Source organism: Rosa chinensis, chromosome 5 (genome assembly GCF_002994745.2).
Source record: "Rosa chinensis cultivar Old Blush chromosome 5, RchiOBHm-V2, whole genome shotgun sequence".
In the NCBI taxonomy this organism is placed as follows: domain Eukaryota; kingdom Viridiplantae; phylum Streptophyta; class Magnoliopsida; order Rosales; family Rosaceae; genus Rosa; species Rosa chinensis.
Window position 1 is genome coordinate 899,131 of NC_037092.1, and position 22,399 is coordinate 921,529.

The 22,399-nt window shown below is 37.5% G+C and overlaps 3 protein-coding genes across 4 annotated transcripts; 2 read left to right on the forward strand and 1 right to left on the reverse strand.

The window, feature by feature from the left end:
• Positions 1-7,310: 7,310 nt before the first annotated feature.
• Positions 7,311-9,540, forward strand: LOC112165884 (probable carboxylesterase SOBER1-like). Its single transcript, XM_024302580.2, has 6 exons — positions 7,311-7,579; positions 7,970-8,022; positions 8,164-8,287; positions 8,392-8,513; positions 8,973-9,080; positions 9,178-9,540. The coding sequence occupies exons 1-6, from the start codon at positions 7,330-7,332 to the stop codon at positions 9,265-9,267; spliced, it is 747 nt and encodes a 248-aa protein (XP_024158348.1). The 5' UTR covers positions 7,311-7,329; the 3' UTR covers positions 9,268-9,540.
• A 355-nt stretch (positions 9,541-9,895) lies between these two features.
• Positions 9,896-12,146, forward strand: LOC112165885. Of its 2 annotated transcripts, none has more exons than XM_024302582.2 (2): positions 9,896-10,999; positions 11,308-12,146. In XM_024302582.2, the coding sequence occupies exon 1, from the start codon at positions 10,293-10,295 to the stop codon at positions 10,986-10,988; it is 696 nt and encodes a 231-aa protein (XP_024158350.1). In that variant the 5' UTR covers positions 9,896-10,292; the 3' UTR covers positions 10,989-10,999; positions 11,308-12,146. The 2 variants fall into 2 exon arrangements, with proteins under 2 accessions (XP_024158350.1, XP_024158349.1); XM_024302581.2 differs by having other exon boundaries at positions 9,898-10,999; positions 11,295-12,143.
• A 4,045-nt stretch (positions 12,147-16,191) lies between these two features.
• LOC112166757 (serine/threonine/tyrosine-protein kinase HT1) lies at positions 16,192-19,053 on the reverse strand. Its single transcript, XM_024303661.2, has 3 exons — positions 17,874-19,053; positions 17,307-17,762; positions 16,192-16,702 (listed from the first exon to the last, which is right to left on the reverse strand). Exons 1-3 carry the CDS (start codon positions 18,288-18,290, stop codon positions 16,454-16,456), a joined length of 1,122 nt encoding a protein of 373 aa, XP_024159429.1. The 5' UTR covers positions 18,291-19,053; the 3' UTR covers positions 16,192-16,453.
• Between the last annotated feature and the right edge of the window lie 3,346 nt (positions 19,054-22,399).

Consider the following 22,399-nt stretch of genomic DNA (forward strand, 5'->3'; position numbering starts at 1 on the left):
AAGCTTTTTCACACGTTTATACACAAGCATATGGCCTTTGGTCCTTTGCAGATACCTTAGAACCTTTTTGCCAGCTGTCCAATGCTCATGTCCAGGATTTGACTGAAATCTGGATAGCATACCTACTGCAAAAGACAAGTCTGGTCTTGAACAGACTTGTGCATACATCAAACTCCCTACTAGCCTAGCATATGGTATTGATTCCATCTCAGTTTTCTCAATATCAGTTTTAGGACACTGATTTTTAGTTAGTTTATCTCTCTTAGACATTGGAACTTCACCATTAGCACAGGTTTCCATTCCAAATCTTTTCAGAATTTTTGAAATATAATTTTGTTGAGATATTCCCAACAATCCCTGCTTCATATCTCTCTTAATCTCAATTCCTAACACATATGATGCTTCTCCCAGATCCTTCATGTCAAAGTTACTTGACAAGAAAGCCTTAGTATCTTTCAGCAATTTTACATTACTGCTAGCAAGAAGAATATCATCTACATATAGGATAAGAAAGATAAAATTGTTTCCAACAATTTTAAGATATACACACTCATCGACAAGATTTTCAGTAAAACCAAAAGATGAAACCACTGAGTCAAATTTCTTATACCACTGCCTACTAGCTTTTTTGAGTCCATAAATGGATTTCTTAAGCCTACAGACCATATTCTCTTTCCCTGCCTCAATAAAACCTTCAGGTTGTACCATGAAGATTTCTTCCTCCAGCTCCCCATTCAGGAAGGCTGTTTTTACATCCATTTGATGTAATTCCATGTCATAATGAGCTACTAGAGCCATTATGATTCTAAATGAATCTTTAGTTGAAACAGGTGAGAAGGTTTCTGTAAAATCTATTCCTTCCTTCTGTGTGAAACCTTTAGCAACTAGTCTATCTTTATGTCTCTCTATGTTTCCACTGACATCTCTCTTGGTTTTAAAAACCCACTTGCAGCCAATAGGCTTGTGATTTTCTTTTGGCTTCACAAGCTCCCATACTCCATTTTTATACATTGAATCAAGCTCTGCAACCATAGCTTGAGTCCAAGCATCAGAATCATTACTTCCAGTTGCTTGTTTAAAACTAGTGGGATCATTGTCATCAGATAATGCAGATTCTACTTCACTTAAATAAACTTCATAAATATCATCCTCCCCTCCAAACCTTGGTTTCCTTACTCTCTGTGACCTTCTTGGTACCACAACTTGGTTTTGCTGTGGCTCAGTTTGAGGTTGAGGTTCAGGTTGTGGTTCAGGTTCAGGTTGTGGTTCAAGTTCAGGTTGTGGTTCATTTTGAGGTTCAGTTTGAGTCACTTGCTCTTGCTCCTGTCCTAAGTCAAAATCAGACATTTCAGAATTAAGATCATTTGCCTCTAAATTTTCATCTACAGTATTTGGACCTTCGACTACATTTTGACTTTGAGCCAATCCTGAGTTAAACAAATTATTTTGAATGCTTGGCATTACTGCTATATTATCCACATTTTCTACAATTTCTTCAAAATCTGAGGACAAGTCTTCAAAGTTTGTATTGCAGACACTTTCACCTAAAAATTTAACTTGATGAGTTTCAAAAACTCTGGGTGAATGATGAGGTGAATAAATCTTATAGCCTTTAGACTTTTCACAGTAACCAATAAAGTGACAAGTTACAGATTTTGGATCAAGCTTTCCTTTGGATTATAAATCCTTGCTTCAGCTTTACATCCCCAGACATGACAATGGTGTAAACTTGGTTGCCTACCACACCATAATTCAAATGGTGTTTTATCTACAGCTTTGCTTGGGGATCTGTTGCAAAGGTAATTTGCAGTTCTTAAGGCTTCTCCCCAAAACATCTTTGGCAAACCTGAAGTACACATCATACTTCTTACCATGTTTAATAGAGTTCTATTTTTCCTCTCAGCTACCCCATTTTGTTGGGGATTATATGGTGTTGTATACTGAGCCTTAATGCCTACACTTTGCAGATATAATGCAAAAGGACCCTTTTGTTGTCCTTGCTCAGTATATTTGCCATAAAACTCTCCCCCTCTATCAGACCTCACAACCTTAATTTTCAAATCCAGTTGATGTTCAACCTCAGTTTTGAAAATTTTAAAAGCTTCAAGTGATTGTGATTTTTCTGACAGTAAGTAGATGTAGCTATACCTGGAAAAATCGTCTATAAAGGTAATGAAATAGATATTTCCACATATTGTCTTATGTCTAAATGGTCCACATATATCTGTATGGATTAATTCCAACAGTTTCTTGCTTCTGTTAGCATGTTTCTTTCTTAAGTTTGTCATTTTTCCTTTATAGCATTCAATACAATTTTCAAGATCATCAAAGTTCAATTCTGGAAGTGTTTTATTTTTCACGAGTACTTTCAATCTATCTTTGGATATGTGGCCAAGTCTCCTGTGCCACAAGTATGCAGATTTTTCATTATGCAAAATTCTTTTTACACCAGTAATGGTATTTATACTTGAAGTGTTATTGTTGTTTTCAACAAGTAAAGTTTCTTGTTGACCTAATGAACAATTCAATCTTAAATAATCATTCACAATATCACCAGAACCAAAAATAGAATAATCTTTAGGCAAGAAATCAAGAGAATCCTTGAAAATTTTTATTCCATTAGAACCAATGTAAAAATTACATCCACTTTTAACCAAAAGACTAACTGAAAGCAAATTCCTCTTAATTGAGGGAATGTAATAAACACTATCTAAAACCAGAAAATTTCCTAATCCCAAATCTAGTCTTAAAGATCCTACTGCCTTGACTGCAACCCTCATTCCATTTCCAACGCAGATGTTAGCTTCATCACTTCTTGGCTTCCTCATCCCTATGAATCCCTGCAAAGAGTTCGTAATGTGTAAGGGACTGCCACTATCTAACCAATAAGAATGAGGTTCAATGTTAACAAAATTAACTTCTAATGAACTAAATGATCAAATAAATCAATCTTACCCTTTTTCACAAGCCATGCCTTAAATCCTGTACAGTCCTTCTTCATGTGTCCTACTTTCTTACAAAAATAGCACTTGAACTTAAATGGCTTGTTGACTTTAGCTGCTGCAGTATTTCCTGATGGCTTGGCTATAGCTTTCTTAGGCTTGAATTTGTTCTGTTTCTTTGGCTTTTCAACTAAATTGACAGAGGTAGAAGGCTGCTTCTCTTTCTTCATTCTACTCTCCTCATCCACGCAAATAGCTATCAGCTCATTCAAGGTCCAACTCTCCTTCTGTGCATTGTAGCTAGTTCTTAAGGTATTGAAGCTAGATGGTAGAGAATCTAAGGCATTGTGGACAAGTTGGTCATCCTTGACTCCCAGATCTAAATCCCTGAGCCTAGTGTTAAGCTCAGTGAGCTTCAAGATATGCTGCCTAACACCCCCACTACCAGTATACTTCAACTCATTCATCTCCTTGGAAAGTCTAGCTGCCTCAGCCTTATTGCTTTCCTTGAATTTTTCAGCTATTGCTTCCATATAGTCAACTGCCAAAACAGGCTCTTCAATACTACCCCTCACAGTATCAGACATGGTAGTTCTCATTACATTCTTAGCCCTATAATTAGATCTATGCCAGTCTCAATAATATTTCTTGTCATCGGATGAGCTAGTTGCATCTACTCCATAAGGCTCTATATCAGTAAAACACAAATCCATGTTGTCATGCATCATTAGGTAGAACTCTACACCACTCTTCCAGGCCTTAAAGTTTGATCCAGTAAGCATTTGGATATTGTTCAAATTCATGTAGGTGATTCCTAGAGAGCAAAACAAAGAAAAGTGTAAGTTTTTAGTTTTATCAGTTCTCAAAACAAGTTTTGTCAAAAAGGTTCTGCATTCATGTGTTGATTCTAAAGCAGTTCAAGCAAACACACAAGCAGAAAACAAAACATTTAACAAAACAAAACAATACCAAAAGCAAATAATGCAATTATTAGCCCCAATTCTGCAGTCAATATCAAGCATCACTTTTATAGCAGAAAACATGATATTCTGGAGGTTCCTCTATCATTATGCCACAAGCAGTGAATTCATATTATTCTAAAGACAATCAACATCTTTATGACAGAAGAAAAGTCCCTAGAATCCAAAATTGAACTCAAAATTATGCATAATGCTGTTCCACTTTTAAATCATATAGCTCAAACTTCTTTGGAAGACAGTATACATACATAGTTTAAAAGTAAAACACAAGTTTCTGATCTTTTCTTCATCTTAATGAATTTTTGAATAACAAGCAGATAATCACTTTGTGCAACATATCCACTTAACCATTTAAATTCGCAGACCATGAAAAAATTTCCTTTCAATCTGCAACTTTTAGCATAACAAGCATGTACAGGGAGATCGACTTAATCACACATCACATTATACCATTGCAGATCATCAATTATAGAAATTTCTCAACATATAAACAATCATATCACAAACATCAGGATATTCAATTTCATGCTCATCCCAGAAACCATCACATCACAAAAACAAATTCTGAAAATTAAGTTTCATCCGGTCACCATCTACTCTAGCCTAGGTGCACGCCGGGAATGCCTCTATTGTTCTTGCACATTACGATGATCAAAATATTCTAATTTTAAAAACCCAAAATTTCCAGAAAACTCTAACCTTGTTCTTCTTAATTTGCTGCAAAACTTTATCGTGGAAGCATGAATTTTTACCCAAAAACAGCAGTCGATCAATTCGGCCCCTTAATCTACAGTGATTGGAGTCTTGAATTCCATAGAGGATATAAACATCCTCTGCGCTTTCAATCCCAGACGAAGAACCCTAATCCCCAAACGTATATGACCGTTAGAGTATAACGGTCATCTGTAGCGGGGTTTTAAATGGGATTGAGTCCGGGTCAGCGCCTGCGGGTTTTGGGCCGAAAAGATTTTTCTAAAAACTGGCCCACTCGTGGCCCTTTTCTTTAGCAAGGTTTAGAACAATTTTTCTATAAATTTTTTGCTGAAAATAAAATTTTGGTTCTTCCAAAAATTGATTAATCAAAATTGATTTATGTTTGTGAAAACCTGATGCTCTGATACCAATTGTTAGACTGAATGAGCAAAACCAAATCCATGATCAATTCACAAATACATAAACACACTGTATATTAATCAAGACCACATGAACCAAAATACAAGTTTTATACTAACCTTCTTCAGTGTTAGGAGCCATTGCAGTAGCACTAATGAACTTGACAACAAACGCAGATTGATCTTCTCCTCAGCTCTGGATTTAAGCTCCTTTCTATGGGGCAGGACTTAATGCTTTGTAACAAAGAGAGCAGGGACCAACACATCTATATATATTGGTTATGATCCTAAGAATCCTCCCATAAAGATGTTTCTTAGAATCCAAGTCACCAACAATTAGAAAACCTAATGCAACACTAAATCGGATTACTATGTAAACCAACTAATGGATTCCTAACCAATGAGTTGATATAATTATCTCAATAGGTTTCTAGGTATTGTACTTAGCTTACAACTCCTATTAATGAACAAAATTCCAATCCAACTTGTAAACTGAACATGGATGATGATAGGTCCATTTTAGTTCTAACAAAGCTGGTTAACAGTTGCATTTTCATCCAGAAATCTTGGGGTAACAACCTTGAATGTCCACGGCGATGGCAGCCACTTATCTTCCTAAATTTTTACCATATTGCCAATCCCAATTCTCCACCGAACCCCAGCACACAGCAACTCTTTCCCTCATACTAGCTCCTACCATACTAGGAAGTCTTCACTCCTCCAATAGCTGCTGCCCAGTTACCCTGTTACACATATTTAGCTTGAAGCACTCTATTAACCAGGGAGACAGGATGCAATACTATACGCCATAGAGTTTTAGCCAATAACGCTTGATTAAAGCTGCCAATGTCTCTAAATCCCAAATCTCCAGCTTTCTTATTTGTATATAACACTTCCAATTTGCACCAATGAATTCCCCTCTTCTTATCACCATTCCCCCACCAAAATTTAGCAACCTAGGACTGATATGTGCGACAAATTCCCACCGGAAGCTGAAAAACCAGCATGGTGTACGTCGGGATAGCTTGCGCATGTAATTGCTTTGATGAGAACTGATTTCCCTGCCTTAGAGAGGAGTTTGGTTTGCCAACCTTTTAGATGATGATCTAGTCTTTCATTAATTTTCTTAAACATTTCCTTTTTATTTATGCCTGCGATAGTCAGTAACCCCATATAACGCTCATGAAAAGGAACAATAGGCATTCCCAAAATCTGCGTCACCTCCAACCTTTGTTCTTCCACTATTCCCGGTCCAAATGCGATTGTTGACTTTTTAAAATTCACTTGCTGTCCTACTGCACTTTCATATAGTAGTAAACATTGTTTGAGTTGAAGAATATTGACATTTGTGTGCCTTATCAAATTAGGATTAATTCTATGATTGTAATAAGAGAGAAGGTTCTAGAATTCGTAGTCCTATTCAGAATAGTTTTCCTTATATCATTAGAATATGTACTTTGTAATCCCTATATATAGGGCTCATATGATCAATAGTGGAACACATAATTCTCTCATCAATCTCTCTCAATTCTCTCCTTCTAAAACACATTATCAGTATGAGCTCTAACCAGCTGAGATCAATAACAAAAAACCACAAGCAAAAATCCCTTGCACCTAGCCCATGCTAGCCGCACCACCACCAAGGTTCCACCACCGCCGAAGTTCACCACCGTTGCACCTCCTCCGCGCCGCCCTCGGCCTCCTCCACGTACGCACTTCCTCACCTTCATATCGTGCGTCACCAAGCCTACCGAGGCACCTCATTGACCTACATCATCTCCAAAGTTCAAGCTTCCAAGTTTACAAGGTTTCAAGCTCCGAATTTAACCACGTAAGTATTTTAGTCTTTCAATAAATGAGAAACTTCTAGGGTGAAGAAGTAATTAGTAGAGTGGCAATAGCGGCACCCATAATTTAAATGCATTTCTTTGAATCAGTTGGATTTGCAAAAAATCTTATAAAATTAGAGAAATTCGGCAAGTAAATCCTAGTATACCACATCATAACAAACAAACAAAACAAAACCATGCCACAATTAGAGAAACAATCAGGAATTCGGATCAAAATTCATACCCCTATTAAGTGTTCTTTATCTTCTTCCCCAAAAAGAAAATAGTAACCATCAAACCATGTACCATATGAAAATATTCTGATTAAAAAAAAACAAAAACAAAAAAACATATGAAAATGACACACATAATTACATATGTAAAAAGAAATAAAAGAAAAATCCATCCCTCAAATACAAGGATACTATCGTCCTTTCACCTTGGGTAAATTCGATGATCCGGCATCATGCTAATAGCCAAGCCAATTGCTCTTCTTGTCGCCACCGTGGGCAGCACTGTTTTGTTCATACTACTGTCTCGGCCGAACCATTCTCCAACACCAGAGTCCATGGCTCGGAGCTTCGTTCTGTGGCTTCATGGGTTGGGCGATTCCGGCCCAGCCAACGAGCCCATCAAGACCCTCTTCACCTCTCCGGAGTTTAGGAACACCATCTGGTCCTTCCCATCTGCTCCCTCAAACCCAGTAACATGTAACTGTAAGTTTACATTTTCGGTTTCAATTACTTCGTTTTCTAATATAAATGCATAACTGGTGTTAAGGTTTATGTCTTTATTGGGGACCAGAGTCACCAAACTGAAGGGTTTGATTGAAATAGTTACAATTTTGTTGTGTTAAAGCTTGAAGTGTGAAAATTAGTGATGGAGTGATGTTAATGAAGATAAATGAATACAAGAAATATTACTTGAGGCAGTCATTTTGTTTCGAAAGCCTTTTAATACTATGATGCGTGAAAGTTTTGATCCCAAATTCTCATGCTTTTAGATTGGGGTGGGATTTCTTAACGAGTAGAGCTTACATTGATTAGTGAAACAGAAAGATTAACTCTTTAAAGTGATTCAGTAGTGTAATTTGATTGTTATTGCAGACGGTTCTGTGATGCCTTCATGGTTTGACATCCACGAGATTCCTATAACAGCTGTAAGTCTTTTCGCTTATGTGCTCATATTTCCGAATGGTATTGAAACCCTGAAGTGGTTTATGCTTATTCTTATAGTCAGAGGATGTGCCATTAGGTGAAAAGGCGCGTATCTGTGTTTACTATGTTGTTACATGTTTCAGAATTCTCCAAAAGATGAAAGTGGTCTTCTCAAAGCAGTTAGGAACGTGCATAAGATGATAGACAAGGAGATAGCTGACGGCACTAATCCGAAAAATGTGTTTGTGTGTGGATTCAGTCAAGGAGGTCTCTCTCTTTCTCTCTGCAGTCGCACTCACAGAAATAGAAGCACTTGCATCATTAGTTTTGTTTACTTGTGGTAACTCGCAAATACAATTCTATTTTTCCAGGTGCCTTGACATTGGCAAGTGTTCTGCTATACCCTCAAACACTAGGAGGTGCTGCAGTCTTTAGTGGATGGCTTCCTTTTAATTCATCTATAATACAACAAATTAGCCCAGAGGCAAAGAGGGTACTTTTCAATTCTGAACTATTATTTTCTACCGATACTGTGCTGTACAGTAAATCACATTTTGGTTGTCTAACTTGTCTATTTGTTATTGTCATTGTAATCTGAGTATTGAATCTCAAGGAGCGCATATTGTTTATTAGAGTGTTACATCATATCTGGTGATTGACCTACTGCATCAGTCACATACCCCAATCAAATGGGCAGTGAGACCTTGATTAGAAGAGGAAATTACGCCATCATCGTTGACTTTGTGCCATTCATATGAGATTGATCACATGAATTCTCAAAGTCTGTTATATTCTTTTGTATGTCATGTGTTGTATTCAAAGATTATTTTCTTAGATACTAAAAGTTTCCTTTGTGTTTCCAAATGTCACGTTTGTTTAGAGTTAGAAAGGTACTGGTGCTTTGTTGTGAAATTTTCATGAACCCAACTATCTGATACCTATACATGTGCAGACACCTATCTTGTGGTCTCATGGGATTGCTGACAAAACTGTCTTGTTCGAAGCTGGACAAGCAGGTCCTCCTTTCCTTGAACAAGCCGGTGTAAGCTGTGAGTTTAAGGTATTATCTAAAACTAACGGACCACTTCTCAAAAATCCACTTGGTTTTGTATGCAACTCCTAAACATTTGATTGCATTGCTACTTCTAAATTTGCAGGCTTATCCTGGTCTTGGCCATTCCATAAGCAACGATGAGCTCAAGCACCTGGAGTCATGGATAAAACCTCTTCTACAGAGTTCTTCTTGAAGATCCGTAGGGAATGCATGCTGTTAATTACAACTGAAAGAACGCAGAATTCCAGTTATATTGTCTTATTTGGGTAATGTCATATTGATGTTTAACCTTTGTTTATGTCAAATTAGCACTCTTGAATCTGATTATCGGAGGAAAGCTATAAGTAGCTCTTCATGGTTACCTTGCCTTGCTCTGTTCATCATTGTTGTGTAGTGTGAACTTTCTTGTGCAAATTGTTCACTATTTGAAGTTAACATAATATTTCAAAAGTTCCTGCATTTTCCTTATTGACGTGTAAAGAGCATAGATTCAAACTTGGGTGGTAGTTTCTGTGGTGGTATCTGGCTTAATACATACAACGCTCTATCCAATGCATTGTGCAATTTAAGACCCCTAATCTTTTCACAGGGTGTATTCAGCTTCAAAGTCAACAAGTTCAAGCCCCAAAATGCACGTCATTAGATTCCATAAATCCGAAATAATGACAATTTTACTTGCAATTTGCAATGTCATTATTTGAAAGCATCTTTTAAACTCGCTTTGACACGGTCAAAAAACGGCCACATCAATTATCAAATATCAAAACGTCCTCTACTTACATAACAAAGACATAAAATAACAAGAAACTTTGAGCTCATCCATCACCTTTGTTCAGGGATTAGGTTAATCTCAGTACTCCCATGGTAGTAACAAAAGGTTGAAAACTAAGATAAGCCTAAGCTCAGAGGTCTGTTTTAATCCCCCACCAGATTACCAACCCCTGCTAAGTTCACCCACAGTAGGACAGAGACCGATACTGGTACCCTATCCCTACCAATCACAGCCCTACAAAGAATCACACTCATTACACCTGCATCGCAGACAATCACAACCCAAACTCATACATCAGCAACACCAACTCCAATGCCCTGAATAAAAACCGCAGCAACCCTTCAAAGGCCAAAAACCTCGATCTCTTCTGTCTTCTCCTTCTTCTGTCTTCTCCTTCTCTCTCTCTCTCTCTTTCTCTCTTCATTTTTATTCTTCTTGTACCAATAATGAAGAAGCTGTACCGCAGAGGCACGGTTCATCCGTCACCGCCAACCGTGTCCGACCACCTGTCCTTCCTTCCCGCCACCATCCTCGCCCTCGCGGCCGCCCTGTCCCTCGAGGACAGGGAGGTCCTGGCTTACCTCATCTCCTGCTCCAACACTAACAACGTCAACTTAACATCCTCACCCTCCTCACGTAAGACTAACACCACAACCGCCACCAACAGCAGCAACAAAAAGAGTTCCGCCGCCAAAAGAGGCGGCGGAAGCGGCGGCGGGGACCACCCGGCGCGGTTCAACTGCAGCTGCTTCAGGTGCTACACGAGTTACTGGGTCAGATGGGACGAGTCGCCGAATCGAGAACTGATCCATGAGATCATCGATGCTTTTGAAGATGAGCTACTTTCATCTCAGAGTGGCAGTAGTAGTAGTAAAGCGGCTGGGTCGAAGTATGGTAAGAAGGACAAGAGGCACCATAACAAGAGAGGAAACAGTGGTAACGGGCCGGGTCAAGGATCGGAGTTGAGTCTGAAGAAGAAGGATCAGATGGTGAAGCCTAACATGGTGGAGGAGACTAATAGTAGTAGTAGTAACAGTACTGACTCTGGTGATCTTGATGGTGATGAGGAAAGCAAGGGATCGGTGAGAAGATTTGTGAGCTTTCTTGGAGAGAGGATATGGGGTGGTGTCTGGAGCCAGTAAGCTATGATCAGGTGGGTTTTGTTTAGTAAAAAAGCCTCATCATTATCTTCTTCATGTTCAAAAATCGGAAGAAGAAAAAACTCTAAATTTCCTTCTTTTTTTTCCTTTAGTAAATTACCCTTTCAAGTATATGTAAAAAGGAAATGGGTAGTTCAATTTTGACTCTTGGGTCATCACAAAGTAGATGTGTAGTTTGATTACTGCAAAATTAATCACCATGGGTATAGAACTATAGATATGCATGTTCAAATCTGTGTATATGCAATTTTGGATTGTATTTCTGGGTTTAATTTCTTCTTATTTTAGGTAATGTTTTCAGTGTCAAAATTAGCTTCTGCTTGAAATGTTTTGATAATATATGCCAAAGCAATGGAATCCAGAAAGGGAAAAAGCCTGGAGAACTAGTTATGAACCCAATAATAGCATGCATGGTGGGGGCTTCCCTCTTTGGTTGATCCGGTACAGCACTGGAGCTAGAAAGCTGGTCTGTTTGTGCCCCAAAAATGTAGAGAGCGACGCGTCGTTGTCCAAGCAAGCATCAATTCATTTCCTAAAGGTCTTTCCCATATTTTGGCATAAGTGGGCTATTTGAATACTGAGAGTATTGGTACCCCTTTTAGTATTGAAATGCCTGTCTAATAGGAATGCATGGGTCGGCAAAGCAAAAGAAGGTAAATAAAGGGCTTCAATTCCTTCGATTAAAGCAAGTGGAGGATGGCCAAAGAGTATACCTCACCCCACTAAAATTATGACTCCAGTCCAAACCCTCTTTTCGTTATTCCCCAAGGTCATTTATTCTTTCCATTATTGGTTCTGTTATTATATACTTAGCACCTTTTCTTGGACCAATTTACCCCTTTTTCTTCGGTTTGTCACCTATTTAGGTGTTCTATATGGCTCATAACCTTTCCATTATGTACTAATAGAAAATTTGGTGGTCTTTCAATTGAGACATTTGGATTCCCTTTGAGTTTTGAAGGCTAAAAGAGGTTGGTAGATTAGAGGGAGAGTTGTAGTTTACCAAACGAAAAGAAAAGGTGATCCATATATCTCTTTTGTGTTGCGTATTTGGGTGTATTATTACTTTATTAGTAATAGAATCCGGTGTAATTTTGTATATTCCTTTCTATTTAAGCCATGTGAAGAGACACTGTGACCATAGGAAAAACCACATGAGTAAGTATACTTAAACAAAGTCTGGGGGCAAATGAATGACATGTCTTGTCCAAAAGAAAAATTATGATAAGACAAAATTAAATTAATGAATTTGGCCGCAAGTTTGTCTAGATAATATTATGTCATTAAACTCAATTTGTAAAAGTGGGTACAAATGTCTTCCAAGTGTTTTTAAATTAAACTTAGAATCTCACCTAATCACCGAATCGCTTGTCAAATTCTAAATAAATTGACAGATCAAATGCTTAAATTCTTGTCCTCAGAGCATCTCCAACAGAATACTTATTTCAAAAAAAATTTGAAATTTAACTAGTTTTAGACTAAGTTTGATCTCCAGCAGACTAGCTAAACAAAAGCTAAATTTAGCTTTAGCTAAAAGACCTAGCTATATTTAGCTAGAGAGGAGAGAGAATTTAACTAAAAGTTAAATTTAACTTGAGATTTAGGTATTTGCTAGAGCATAACTCAATATTCAACTAGTTATATTCCAATTTTAGCTACTTTTAGCTATCAAGATAGCTATCACTGTTGGAGATGCTCTAACCCTTTGTTTGGTTCATAAATTTTCAAAGATAAATTTTTAATACACACCCTTAAGTCCTTAACTACTTAATATACATACCTATTATTTTATATTTCAAATAAGATTATATAGGTAAATTAAATAATCAAAACACACATCTACGTATTAGAATAAAAATTTGAATTGTGCCTGTTTTCTTTTCTACATCACTTTTTCTAAACCCTAGATGTTGCAATACATCATTCTTCCCCACACTTCATTACTTGGATTTTGACTATTGACATGGATTTACTTATGTATTTGTTTAACTGTTCAACTAATATTTATTTGGTTATTGTATTTGTTTAATATTTAGATTTTTTTGGACAACAACATTTAGCTTTTTATAATATCAATTTTTTTGAATAAGTAGTTATCATCTTGCAAATCATATTTAGCAAATGGAAAGTTCTATTCATACCTCCTAAAATTGTATTTGAATCTTCAACAATTTTTGAAAGTTTTTAAATCCAACTTTGCCCTTCTAAAAAATGAACAAAATGAAAGATAAAAAAAATTAAATAAAATCTGCACCTTCTCTTGTCTTCTCCCTCCTTCTAAACCCTAGATGTTGCAATACATCATTTTTCTCCACACTTCATTACTTGGATTTTGACTATTGACATGGATTTATTTATGTACTTGTTTAACTGTTCAACTAATATTTATTTGGTTATTGTATTTGTTTAATATTTAGATTTTTTTGGACAACAACATTTAGCTTTTCATTATATCAATTTTTTTGAATAAGTAGGTATCATCTTGTAAATCATATTTAGCGAATGGAAAGTTCTATTCATACCTCCTAAAATGGTATTTGGACAACTTTGCCCTTCTAAAAAAAAGAACAAAATGAAAGATTAAAAACACTAATAAAATCTGCACCTCCCCCCCCCCCCCCCCCCAAAAAAAAAAATCCTCTTACAGCCATACATGAGGATTATTGGGCAACTTTAATTAAGATAGAATGTTAAAGATTGCAAAATGGAATAAATGACAAAAAATATAGAGAAGAAGAATCGAGAAAATAATTATCGAAAAGCAATATCTATTTCCTATTCTTTTGTTTCTTTCTAGTTTGGCTTAATTGCTTCACTTCATAGAGTTAACGTTAATTGTTATCTTGGTCTCTTTTTATGATTTTTTTTTTTTTTGCTAGGGTAGACTATGTTGCTAGCCTGATTTGGGTTTAGGGAAATTGATTTTGATAATAGTCCTCATGCGGTATTGTAAATTGCACGATTTATTAAGATATAGAAGTAGGTTCATAAGAGCATCCAAGCTTACAAGGTGAATGGTGTTAAGTCATGACTATGAACTGAATTTTAAGTGATGAAAAAAAGATATTACTAGTAGATTTGTATTGGAAAAATTGTGTAGAAACAAAAAAATGGCAAGATTGGAAGTTTTGTGCAAATTTTAGAAGGGAGGTCCAAATACCAATTTAGGAGGTATGAATAGAAGCTCCCTTAGCGAATTCATCTTGCAAGCTAAATTAAATTATATATATATATATTTTATCCAGAGCGGAGTTCCGTTTTGAAATTACGGAGTGAACTTCGAGTTTTTGGTCGCTTTTAAGTCGCATATCTACATCTCGACCGTTCAGTTTTTAGGTACTAGTATATATATATACACAGCTACTAATTTAAAGGAGTGGCAAATGTTCAAAACTTTTCATTCTCAAAACATATTACATGAAAAAAAAAGAGTCCAAAATAGTATAAGTGAAAACTCGATCACTCTTTTAAATATTTTCTTTTCCTAAGAAATTGTTATTTCCTGAATAAAACAAGAGTTACTCCATCTCTACCCTCTGAATTCACAAGCAGGTTACTAAGCAATAAAGGAGGTAGATATAAAAGAGGGGATTAAGATAGACTAAGAGTCCATCTCAAATGCAAATTTTTTAGCAATCAAAATTCGAAATAGTGAAGTTGAAGGGTATTTAGGTAAATTGATGTATAGTATACTTTATTCTATCATTCTATGAATTTTCTGGAACCCCGGCCCGGTGCCATTGTAGTCTATAAATAGATATTTTGATAAATGATTTATGATCAAATTTTGTAAAAATCAACTTCTTTGGAATGCGCATCAGTTGCTTAATAAACACTTGGTGTTGGGCCAATATTTAATACACAAAAGGGAACAATTGGCTCAACTCTCACAATTGGCTCAACTCTCGGTACCTCCACCACAATATTCCCCGACCACACCTCACCATAGTCCGCTTACATGCACCTACGCATCATCACCGTCCACGTGGCATTCACAAGATTCCGGCCGTCATCTACCGTCTTGATCAATTATCGAGTCACGTACTAGTCGGTGCAGTAAATCACTTCATATGAATTTTCTACCAGTTGATTTAGTGACATTAATTTTTCTTATAAGTAAGAAGTTGTACGACCAAAAATTTATTTTAAAATCAAATCAACCAAATCAGAAATTTATTTTGAAATAATTTTAGAATTTAGCAATCGAGAAATAATTGATTCCTGTATTATTATAACACAACTTACGTATATAATGTGTTTTGTATACGGAAGACCCGGCAATTGACCAAATAGCCAACTCCTTTGTAATGGTAATAGCATGGTTCTCACGCATTTCATCAGCCCAATCCTTTTCCCTATTTCTTTCCTTTGTTTCTTGACCAAGTTTCAAAAGGAAAGGCAAAGTAATCATGAGAAAGAGCCTAGTTTCTGAATTTGACATCAACAAACCAAAGCCATTAAGGGTCAAATCTATCTTTACGAGTGGTCACTAAAATCTTCAGACCAAGACTGTGGATCACAATATCACTCGGGTGCTTTTCATACAAGTACTTCTTTAAGGCTGGGGCTCACATTATGTATATGATCCATCTGTGATAGCAACTCCAGCTTTTCTCCACTGAATATGAACATGACGTGTTCTACTATCCGGCCTCTATAGCCTGTGGCTTCTGGCTTTTGCATATTGTAATCTTCAATAAAAGTTTTTCAGCTCAACCAAAATGCTTTGCTGACAACACAAGGAGAACAAAACCCAGTTTCCTGTTTGAGATTATAGTGTATGAGTAGTTTAAATTCGAGACCAAAATATACTGTTTTCTTTCTCAAGTGTGAGCAGTGTCAGCAACATTTTCATCCGCGGATGTGTTGGAGCAGAGGAGAAACTAGAAAACAAGATATGGGGCTTCATGGTTTGCTGTGAGAATCTAATTACTGATGATCATAACAGAAGTGATGTTACGATTGGAATTTGGGAACAAGATTAGCTCCTTTACATTTGAATTAGAACCCCTATTAGTTTTCGCTTATCAACTTTGACTGAAGGAAGTGAAACAAGAATTGCAGAAGAGCCTAGTCCACTCTGTTACACAGAATTTTGAAGAGAGAAAGAAAGGACAATCATGGATGCATAAACAACATGAGATGTTTGATAGCTAAATAAAACATTTACATACGTTCTTCTGATCCCACAAGCTAGAATAATCTTTCTGGATAAATGGACGAATCCAATCTCTTTGCTCATTTGGAATTCTATACTAAACATTCATTGATGGAGCTATTCAAAACCAAACAATTAGGATCAGTTAATGGAAACTAAGTACAACAAAGTTTATAATCATCGTAGTGTTACATTAGATAGTTAAAAGAACATCATGTACAAATTATAAAGGGCTTCCTTCATCATGGAAAGTAATAACAATAACAACATTACCTTCCAAGTAATGGCGTCAGGCATGTACAGGTATGGATGAACTCAAAGATACACAACCTTTCAAGCGTTCGAGGATGACATTTCGACTTGCCAGCACCGAGTGGTGTGTGAGTGGAAGACCTTCCTTCACACACTCATCATACTTCTCCAAAGCAGACACAATATCGCTAAAATCTGGTCGCTTCGAGGGGTTTGGTGCCCAACAGCGCTTGATGAGGTGTGCAAGTGCCGGTTGACAACTAGCCGGCATTGGAGGCCGTTCATTCTGCCACATAAAAATTTTAGTCTAAGAAAACTTCTCCTGGAGACTCATTTTCGACATATTATGGTTTTATAGTTAGGCAAGAGCTTAACTGTCTACAACTCAGAACTCAAAAAGGAAATTGACGAGGTTATTCTTGACAAGGATTCCTCAGGGAGGAATAAGAAACTCGTAAAGGAACAAGTTCCTTAAACTAAAAAAGGAAGATTAGTTGAATATATTCTTCAAGTACCGGGGAATGGTTGATTAATTGTCATTTGCACTGGAACGTGTTTGGCACAATAGAATCTTCACTTTGCTAAATTAAGGTCAGAGGAGTAGAGAATCATTCTTTACTTACAATCCGACGGGACATCGGAACATCATCACAACCTAACTTACTGCTCAACTACAATTAACTCAACCAAAAGTAGGTTCAGCAAGAAAACATACATTTTCACAAGTCACAGAATGCACTTATGTTAAACTTGGATTAAGCTACGTTAACATTTCTGAATGAGAGATTGTAATTGTATAACAAAATAATAAACTAAAGGCCAAAGAAGTATCACATAGACATAATTCAAGTAAGTAATTTGAATAGTAAAGTATGTTTTAGCCATCTCACCTTCTCAGCCACAGCAAATGCAGCCTGCACAGGAGTCATTCCTTGAAAAGGCAGCAAAGCCGTTGTCAGCTCCCACAGCACAATTCCAAAGCTATAAACGTCAACTTTCCGAGAACAAGGTTTCTCCTTGATCATCTCCGGTGCCATCCAACGATAAGTCCCCTTGTTTCCTTTCGTCTCCTGGCACTGCGTTTCAAGGCACGATGTGCCAAAATCCGCAACCTTGACCCTCATATCATCATTGAGAAGCAAATTATTTGACTTCAGGTCCCTGTGGATCACTCCTTGAGAATGAAGATACTCCATTCCCCGGGATATGTCAAGCGCTAACCTCAGAATCGTTTCAGTCGAAAGAGAATAAGGCTCTTTCTTGTTGAGATACATCCTCAGTGTTCCTTGTGACATATACTCTGTGATGATACAGTACACAGGTGGCTTTTTACAAGCTGCAATAAACTGGAACAAAAAAAAAAAGTCCACCAATTTAGACAACATATATTATCAATTGATCTATAAACTTCTCGAATTTTGTTATTTTTCATTGGAGATTTTCACAAAACACTTTACCTGCACTATGTTGGGATGAAATAGCCGCGAAAGCAGAGCAACTTCAGACTTGAATTGCTGCTCAAGTAAGGTTCTGGTCTCCTCCCTCTGGTTTGGAATCCTCACCATTTTCACAGCAACAGCTCTCTGCTTGTAAATCCCACGGTAAATCCGACTGTGTGCTCCAGAAGCAAATTTGTTACCAATGAACAGCTGAGAAAGATCAGCAGTCCACTCCTCCTGGTCCTCCTTGGCCACCTCCCAAGTCTCCACATTTTCCGACTCCAATATCATCGACCATGACTCCAAGCTATCGAATCTCTTCCTCTCCATGCTGTTCATATCTGAATTATACTGGGTTTTCGACGTCGACGGATTTGGCAACGACTTGCCCTTCGACTTTCGGAGACGAAGTGCATGGAAACATGAGGTCGCCATTGGAAAAACCCTTTACAGAAAACTCTGGATTGTATAAAATTTATAGGAAGCTTTCTGGCAAAATAAACAATCAAAAGGAGTAATGATTTTCCTTCTGAATGTGTGAATTGATTTCAGGAAGTGCATGAACTGATTCCGAAACATGGGTCACATGGAAGAGTGGAAAACAGATATGGGTTTTCATCAAGAACAGAAACAAGGATGTTGAAGCTTCAAAATTTTCAGAGAAGAAACAGAGAGATAAGAGAACCAGGAGACTATTTTCCATTAAAAAGATGAGCTTTCTTATGTGTGTCAAAGCATGAATGAGTGAACTGAAACCTCCTGATTAGAACAGAGTGCATGGAGTGAGACATAATTTCCTTTCATATATGGTTTCAAGAAACTGAAGCGAAGGAAGAGAGAATGCATGAAAACGCAGAGTTTGCAGATGAAGTGAGAAAAAGGGTTGCAGATTTTCTGATAGGATAAGGAGGATTAGGTCGTTTGGCAGTAGAAAGATGAATTCAAAGGCAGAGATTTCAGGGGTGGCTCGTGATTGCTTGGTTCAAAAGTAGTTTACTTTTATCATTTTCTTCTAGAGAGAGAAAGAGAGAGAGAGTTCGATACAGCTACTCTGTTTCTGTTGCAGGTTCTTTTTAGCATCACCATGAATTGCTAAGTTTGCCACAGTGGCAGGAAAGGGTTTTGCTTCAGATTAATTGAATGAATGAAGTTGCTGTGTGGTTGGAAACTTTGGGATATATCCCCTTCTTCAACTGTAATTAACTGTAATGCCACTGCTCAAATGGCTTCAAGCCCATTAGACAAGTGGCATATATAGGTGGTGAGCTGAGTGGCAATCCAAAAGTGGCTGATAATGATAATCCAGATCACATTACATGTTCATTGTTCTATTTGATTCTCTTTCTTTTTCTTTTGTAAAAAGAACTTGCATTATGCCACTATGGTGTTAAATAAGGTAGGCCTCATCATTTAACCCTTCGGCCCTAAGTCCGCCCGGATCAAAATCTCAAACATTACTTCATTTTTTATAGCCTCAGTGGCTTGCCTCTGTGCAGTTTTATTTTAAGTATACTACTTGATCAGTAAGAATGTGAGATGTATGAGATTTGTAGATATTTGTAATTAAATCAGGTTCTCAAATCTCAAGTATTCAGTTTCATATATATATGTGTGTGTGTGTATCTATTTTTTTTCTTTCTTTTTTCAGTTTGAGTTTATGTAGTTAGCAAAATTGTGTTTTATGTGAGTTAAACAAAAGTCTGGCCCGACCCTATTCAAAAAGGGCTAGCCCAGCCGGCCCTTGCGGAATGGGCCATAAGGGCGGGTAAGGGCTTACGTATTGAAGCCTCGGCCAAACCCTAAATTTTGTTGACTTAGTTAAAGCCCAGTCCGGCCCTTCCTTAAGCCCTAAAATTTAGGGTAGAGTTGGCCCCAGCCCGGTTTATGATGAGGCCTAAAATAAGGGTACAACCTAACCTTTGATGCCTCTTTTGTTATCACATGATGAGGAGGTCAGATCTGTTACGGGACACGACTATTTCACTAAATAATTTTTCGTTCACTAAAATTTTTTAGCAAATAAATCGAAGGTTATTTAACTTTTTTTTTTTTTAGGAATCCCTTCAATTGTATTAAAGAATGAAGCAAAAGCTATAATAGTTAAACCTTAAGACACATGTCCAACCTTAATCCATCCTCCTACTATATTCCAAGTCCAAGTGGAAAGAGTGGATGTGGGGAGGAAAAGAAGAAAATGTTCTTTTCTCATTCAAAATTGTAGGACCAACTCACCAAAGAATCAAGATCAAAGAAAGTTTAGCGTATACAGAAGTGAATAATGTTCCTGTACCAAGTTTAGTGTAAACATTACAAATATGATCTGTAATATTGCATACATAGTCATACATGATACATGGTGGACGTTGATGTACGAATGACAATTGCCTACTTTCAAACTATCATCGCAAGATTGTCTGATTTTGATTCTAAGAAGTATTAGTGAAGGCAATTGTTATCTAATTTGTGTCTATTCAATGAAGTATTCAACAACTCTAAATGTTGAAGCAAATTCTTTGACGAGTTTACTTAAAAAAATTCTAAAAAATAAAAAAGGAAAAATGAAAACGTTAAACATGACCTCATTGGCAAAGTCGTAAGAGATAAATTTCTCATATCCACTACACTATTTGGTATAGTTTAAGAAATAGTATTTAGTGCATCAATGTCCTTATGTACTAAGAACAACTCCAACAGCTTCCCTATTTTTATTTTTATTTTTAGAACAGAAAATAACCATTAATCAACAAAGCTTACAATGGGGGGGGGGGGGGGGGGGGGGGACATGAACTAAGACCCCAAGAAACCGCGGTTACAGAGACCATCAGGCCAAAGGGCCCAAACTCTAACCACCAGACGCTCACTTTCAAGGCTACTTTGAACATATGAACCCGAAAATTCCAGTAAAACCTTGTAATCAACAGTAAAGAAGGCAGCGTCCTCTTCAACACCTTGTCCAAAGGTACTAGACCACGTGTAAATGATCGCTTACCAGCAAATGGACAACAAAAGTAAACCAGAGTTGAACAAAATCGTCCTCGTCCTCGGGAATGACGCCATTTACATGGCTTAACACCTAGACCAAATCCTATCTCAACAGAGTAGGAGACCCACCCTAGCTCAGAAGAGTAGGGACTTATTAAACCTAAACAAACCAACCAGAAAACCCTAATGAAAATACAACTAAAACCAAAACAATTGGAAACCATGCAGCACCAGCTAAGCCCAAAAACAGAAGCCCGACCCAACACCAGTTCCCCCAACAGTAATCCAACCATGCCGCAAACCGTTCCCACGTCCGGCGAGCACCATCAACACCACCCCGCTGCCTCACCGCATCCCCATACCACCCCTCCACCTTGCTAAAAAGCGAGCAGCTTCTACATCCAGATCCAGAACCATAACAGTAACAGATCCCAACTAGGATCCCTTCTGCCATGATTTGACCGCATCCGCCATAACCCAACTCGCATGATCGATGACCCCAGAACCCACTGCTGGGAAGAAAGAAATTGCCACAGCCCCAGAACCTCCTTCGCTCCCGATCCGAGAGGGACAGATTGAGATCTATCTACCCAACCCTAGGTCGAGAACCCCCCCTCCCCCGGACCACGTCTCTGCCGTGAGGACCTGCCACTAACCAGCAACGACATCCCCTCCCGGGCCGGAATGCAAAGACGGGATGGCCGGTGGCGTTCGGCCGGGAGAGAACGAACAGACTCCGGGTTTACTCTCTCTCTCTCTCTCTCTCTCTCTCTCTCTCTCTCTCTCTCGGGTTCTATTGCCTAATTATAGTTTCAGTTGCGATTTTGTTTAATTTCTATATTATAGGGAAGCAAAAGTCAAAACTTTAGCCTATTTTTCTTCTCCAACTCCAACAGATTCTCTATTTTACAACAATCTCTAAAATCTCGCATGTCTGTTGGAGCGAATTGAATGATCAGGCCGAGGGCAGCCCCAATATTCTTCCCTAAAATTTTAGATTTTACTGTAAATATAGGAAATTTGGTTTTCTCTTTCCTCAATTTCCCTAAAATAGAGATAGTTATAGGGAATCTGTTGGAGCAAAAGAGATTTATTTTTTCCTAAAGTAGAGAAAAATCAAAATATAGGGAATCTGTTGGAGTTGCTCTAACAGAAATGAACAACTATATAACATCAAGTACATTATTTTATTATTAAAAAATGTCTATAAATATCAACTACTTAGATTTACTGGAATTGCTTATTCACTTGCACCGTCGGTGTATCAAAATTTTTTTCATAATTTAAAATTACGCATTTTATTGAAGTAATTATAATCAGAGGATGTTGAGATCTACAAAATTGCATTGACCACACCCCTCAATGGTCCAAATTGGCTTCCATTGGTTCACGTCCCTCCGTATACTAGTATACTTCGTAATCACTTGGGTTTTCTAAGACATGATTAGATATAGATACCCAAGTAAAGTATGTAGCTAAAAAGAGCTTTCCAATAAAATGGTCTCCTACTTTGCATCTCTGTGTTGTCAATTTCGAAACCGTTCACTACACCTTGAGAAAAG

Coding starts and splice junctions, on each gene's coding strand:
- LOC112165884 (XM_024302580.2), top strand. CDS start 7,330: ATGCTAATAGCCAAGCCAATTGCTCTTCTTGTCGCCACCGTGGGCAGC. Junction 8,023..8,163: donor ACGAGATTCCTATAACAGCT/GTAAGTCTTTTC, acceptor TACATGTTTCAG/AATTCTCCAAAAGATGAAAG. Junction 8,288..8,391: donor GTGTGGATTCAGTCAAGGAG/GTCTCTCTCTTT, acceptor CTATTTTTCCAG/GTGCCTTGACATTGGCAAGT.
- LOC112165885 (XM_024302582.2), top strand. CDS start 10,293: ATGAAGAAGCTGTACCGCAGAGGCACGGTTCATCCGTCACCGCCAACC.
- LOC112166757 (XM_024303661.2), bottom strand. CDS start 18,290: ATGGCGACCTCATGTTTCCATGCACTTCGTCTCCGAAAGTCGAAGGGC. Junction 17,763..17,873: donor TTCATCCCAACATAGTGCAG/GTAAAGTGTTTT, acceptor TTTTTGTTCCAG/TTTATTGCAGCTTGTAAAAA. Junction 16,703..17,306: donor CATTTGCTGTGGCTGAGAAG/GTGAGATGGCTA, acceptor TTTATGTGGCAG/AATGAACGGCCTCCAATGCC.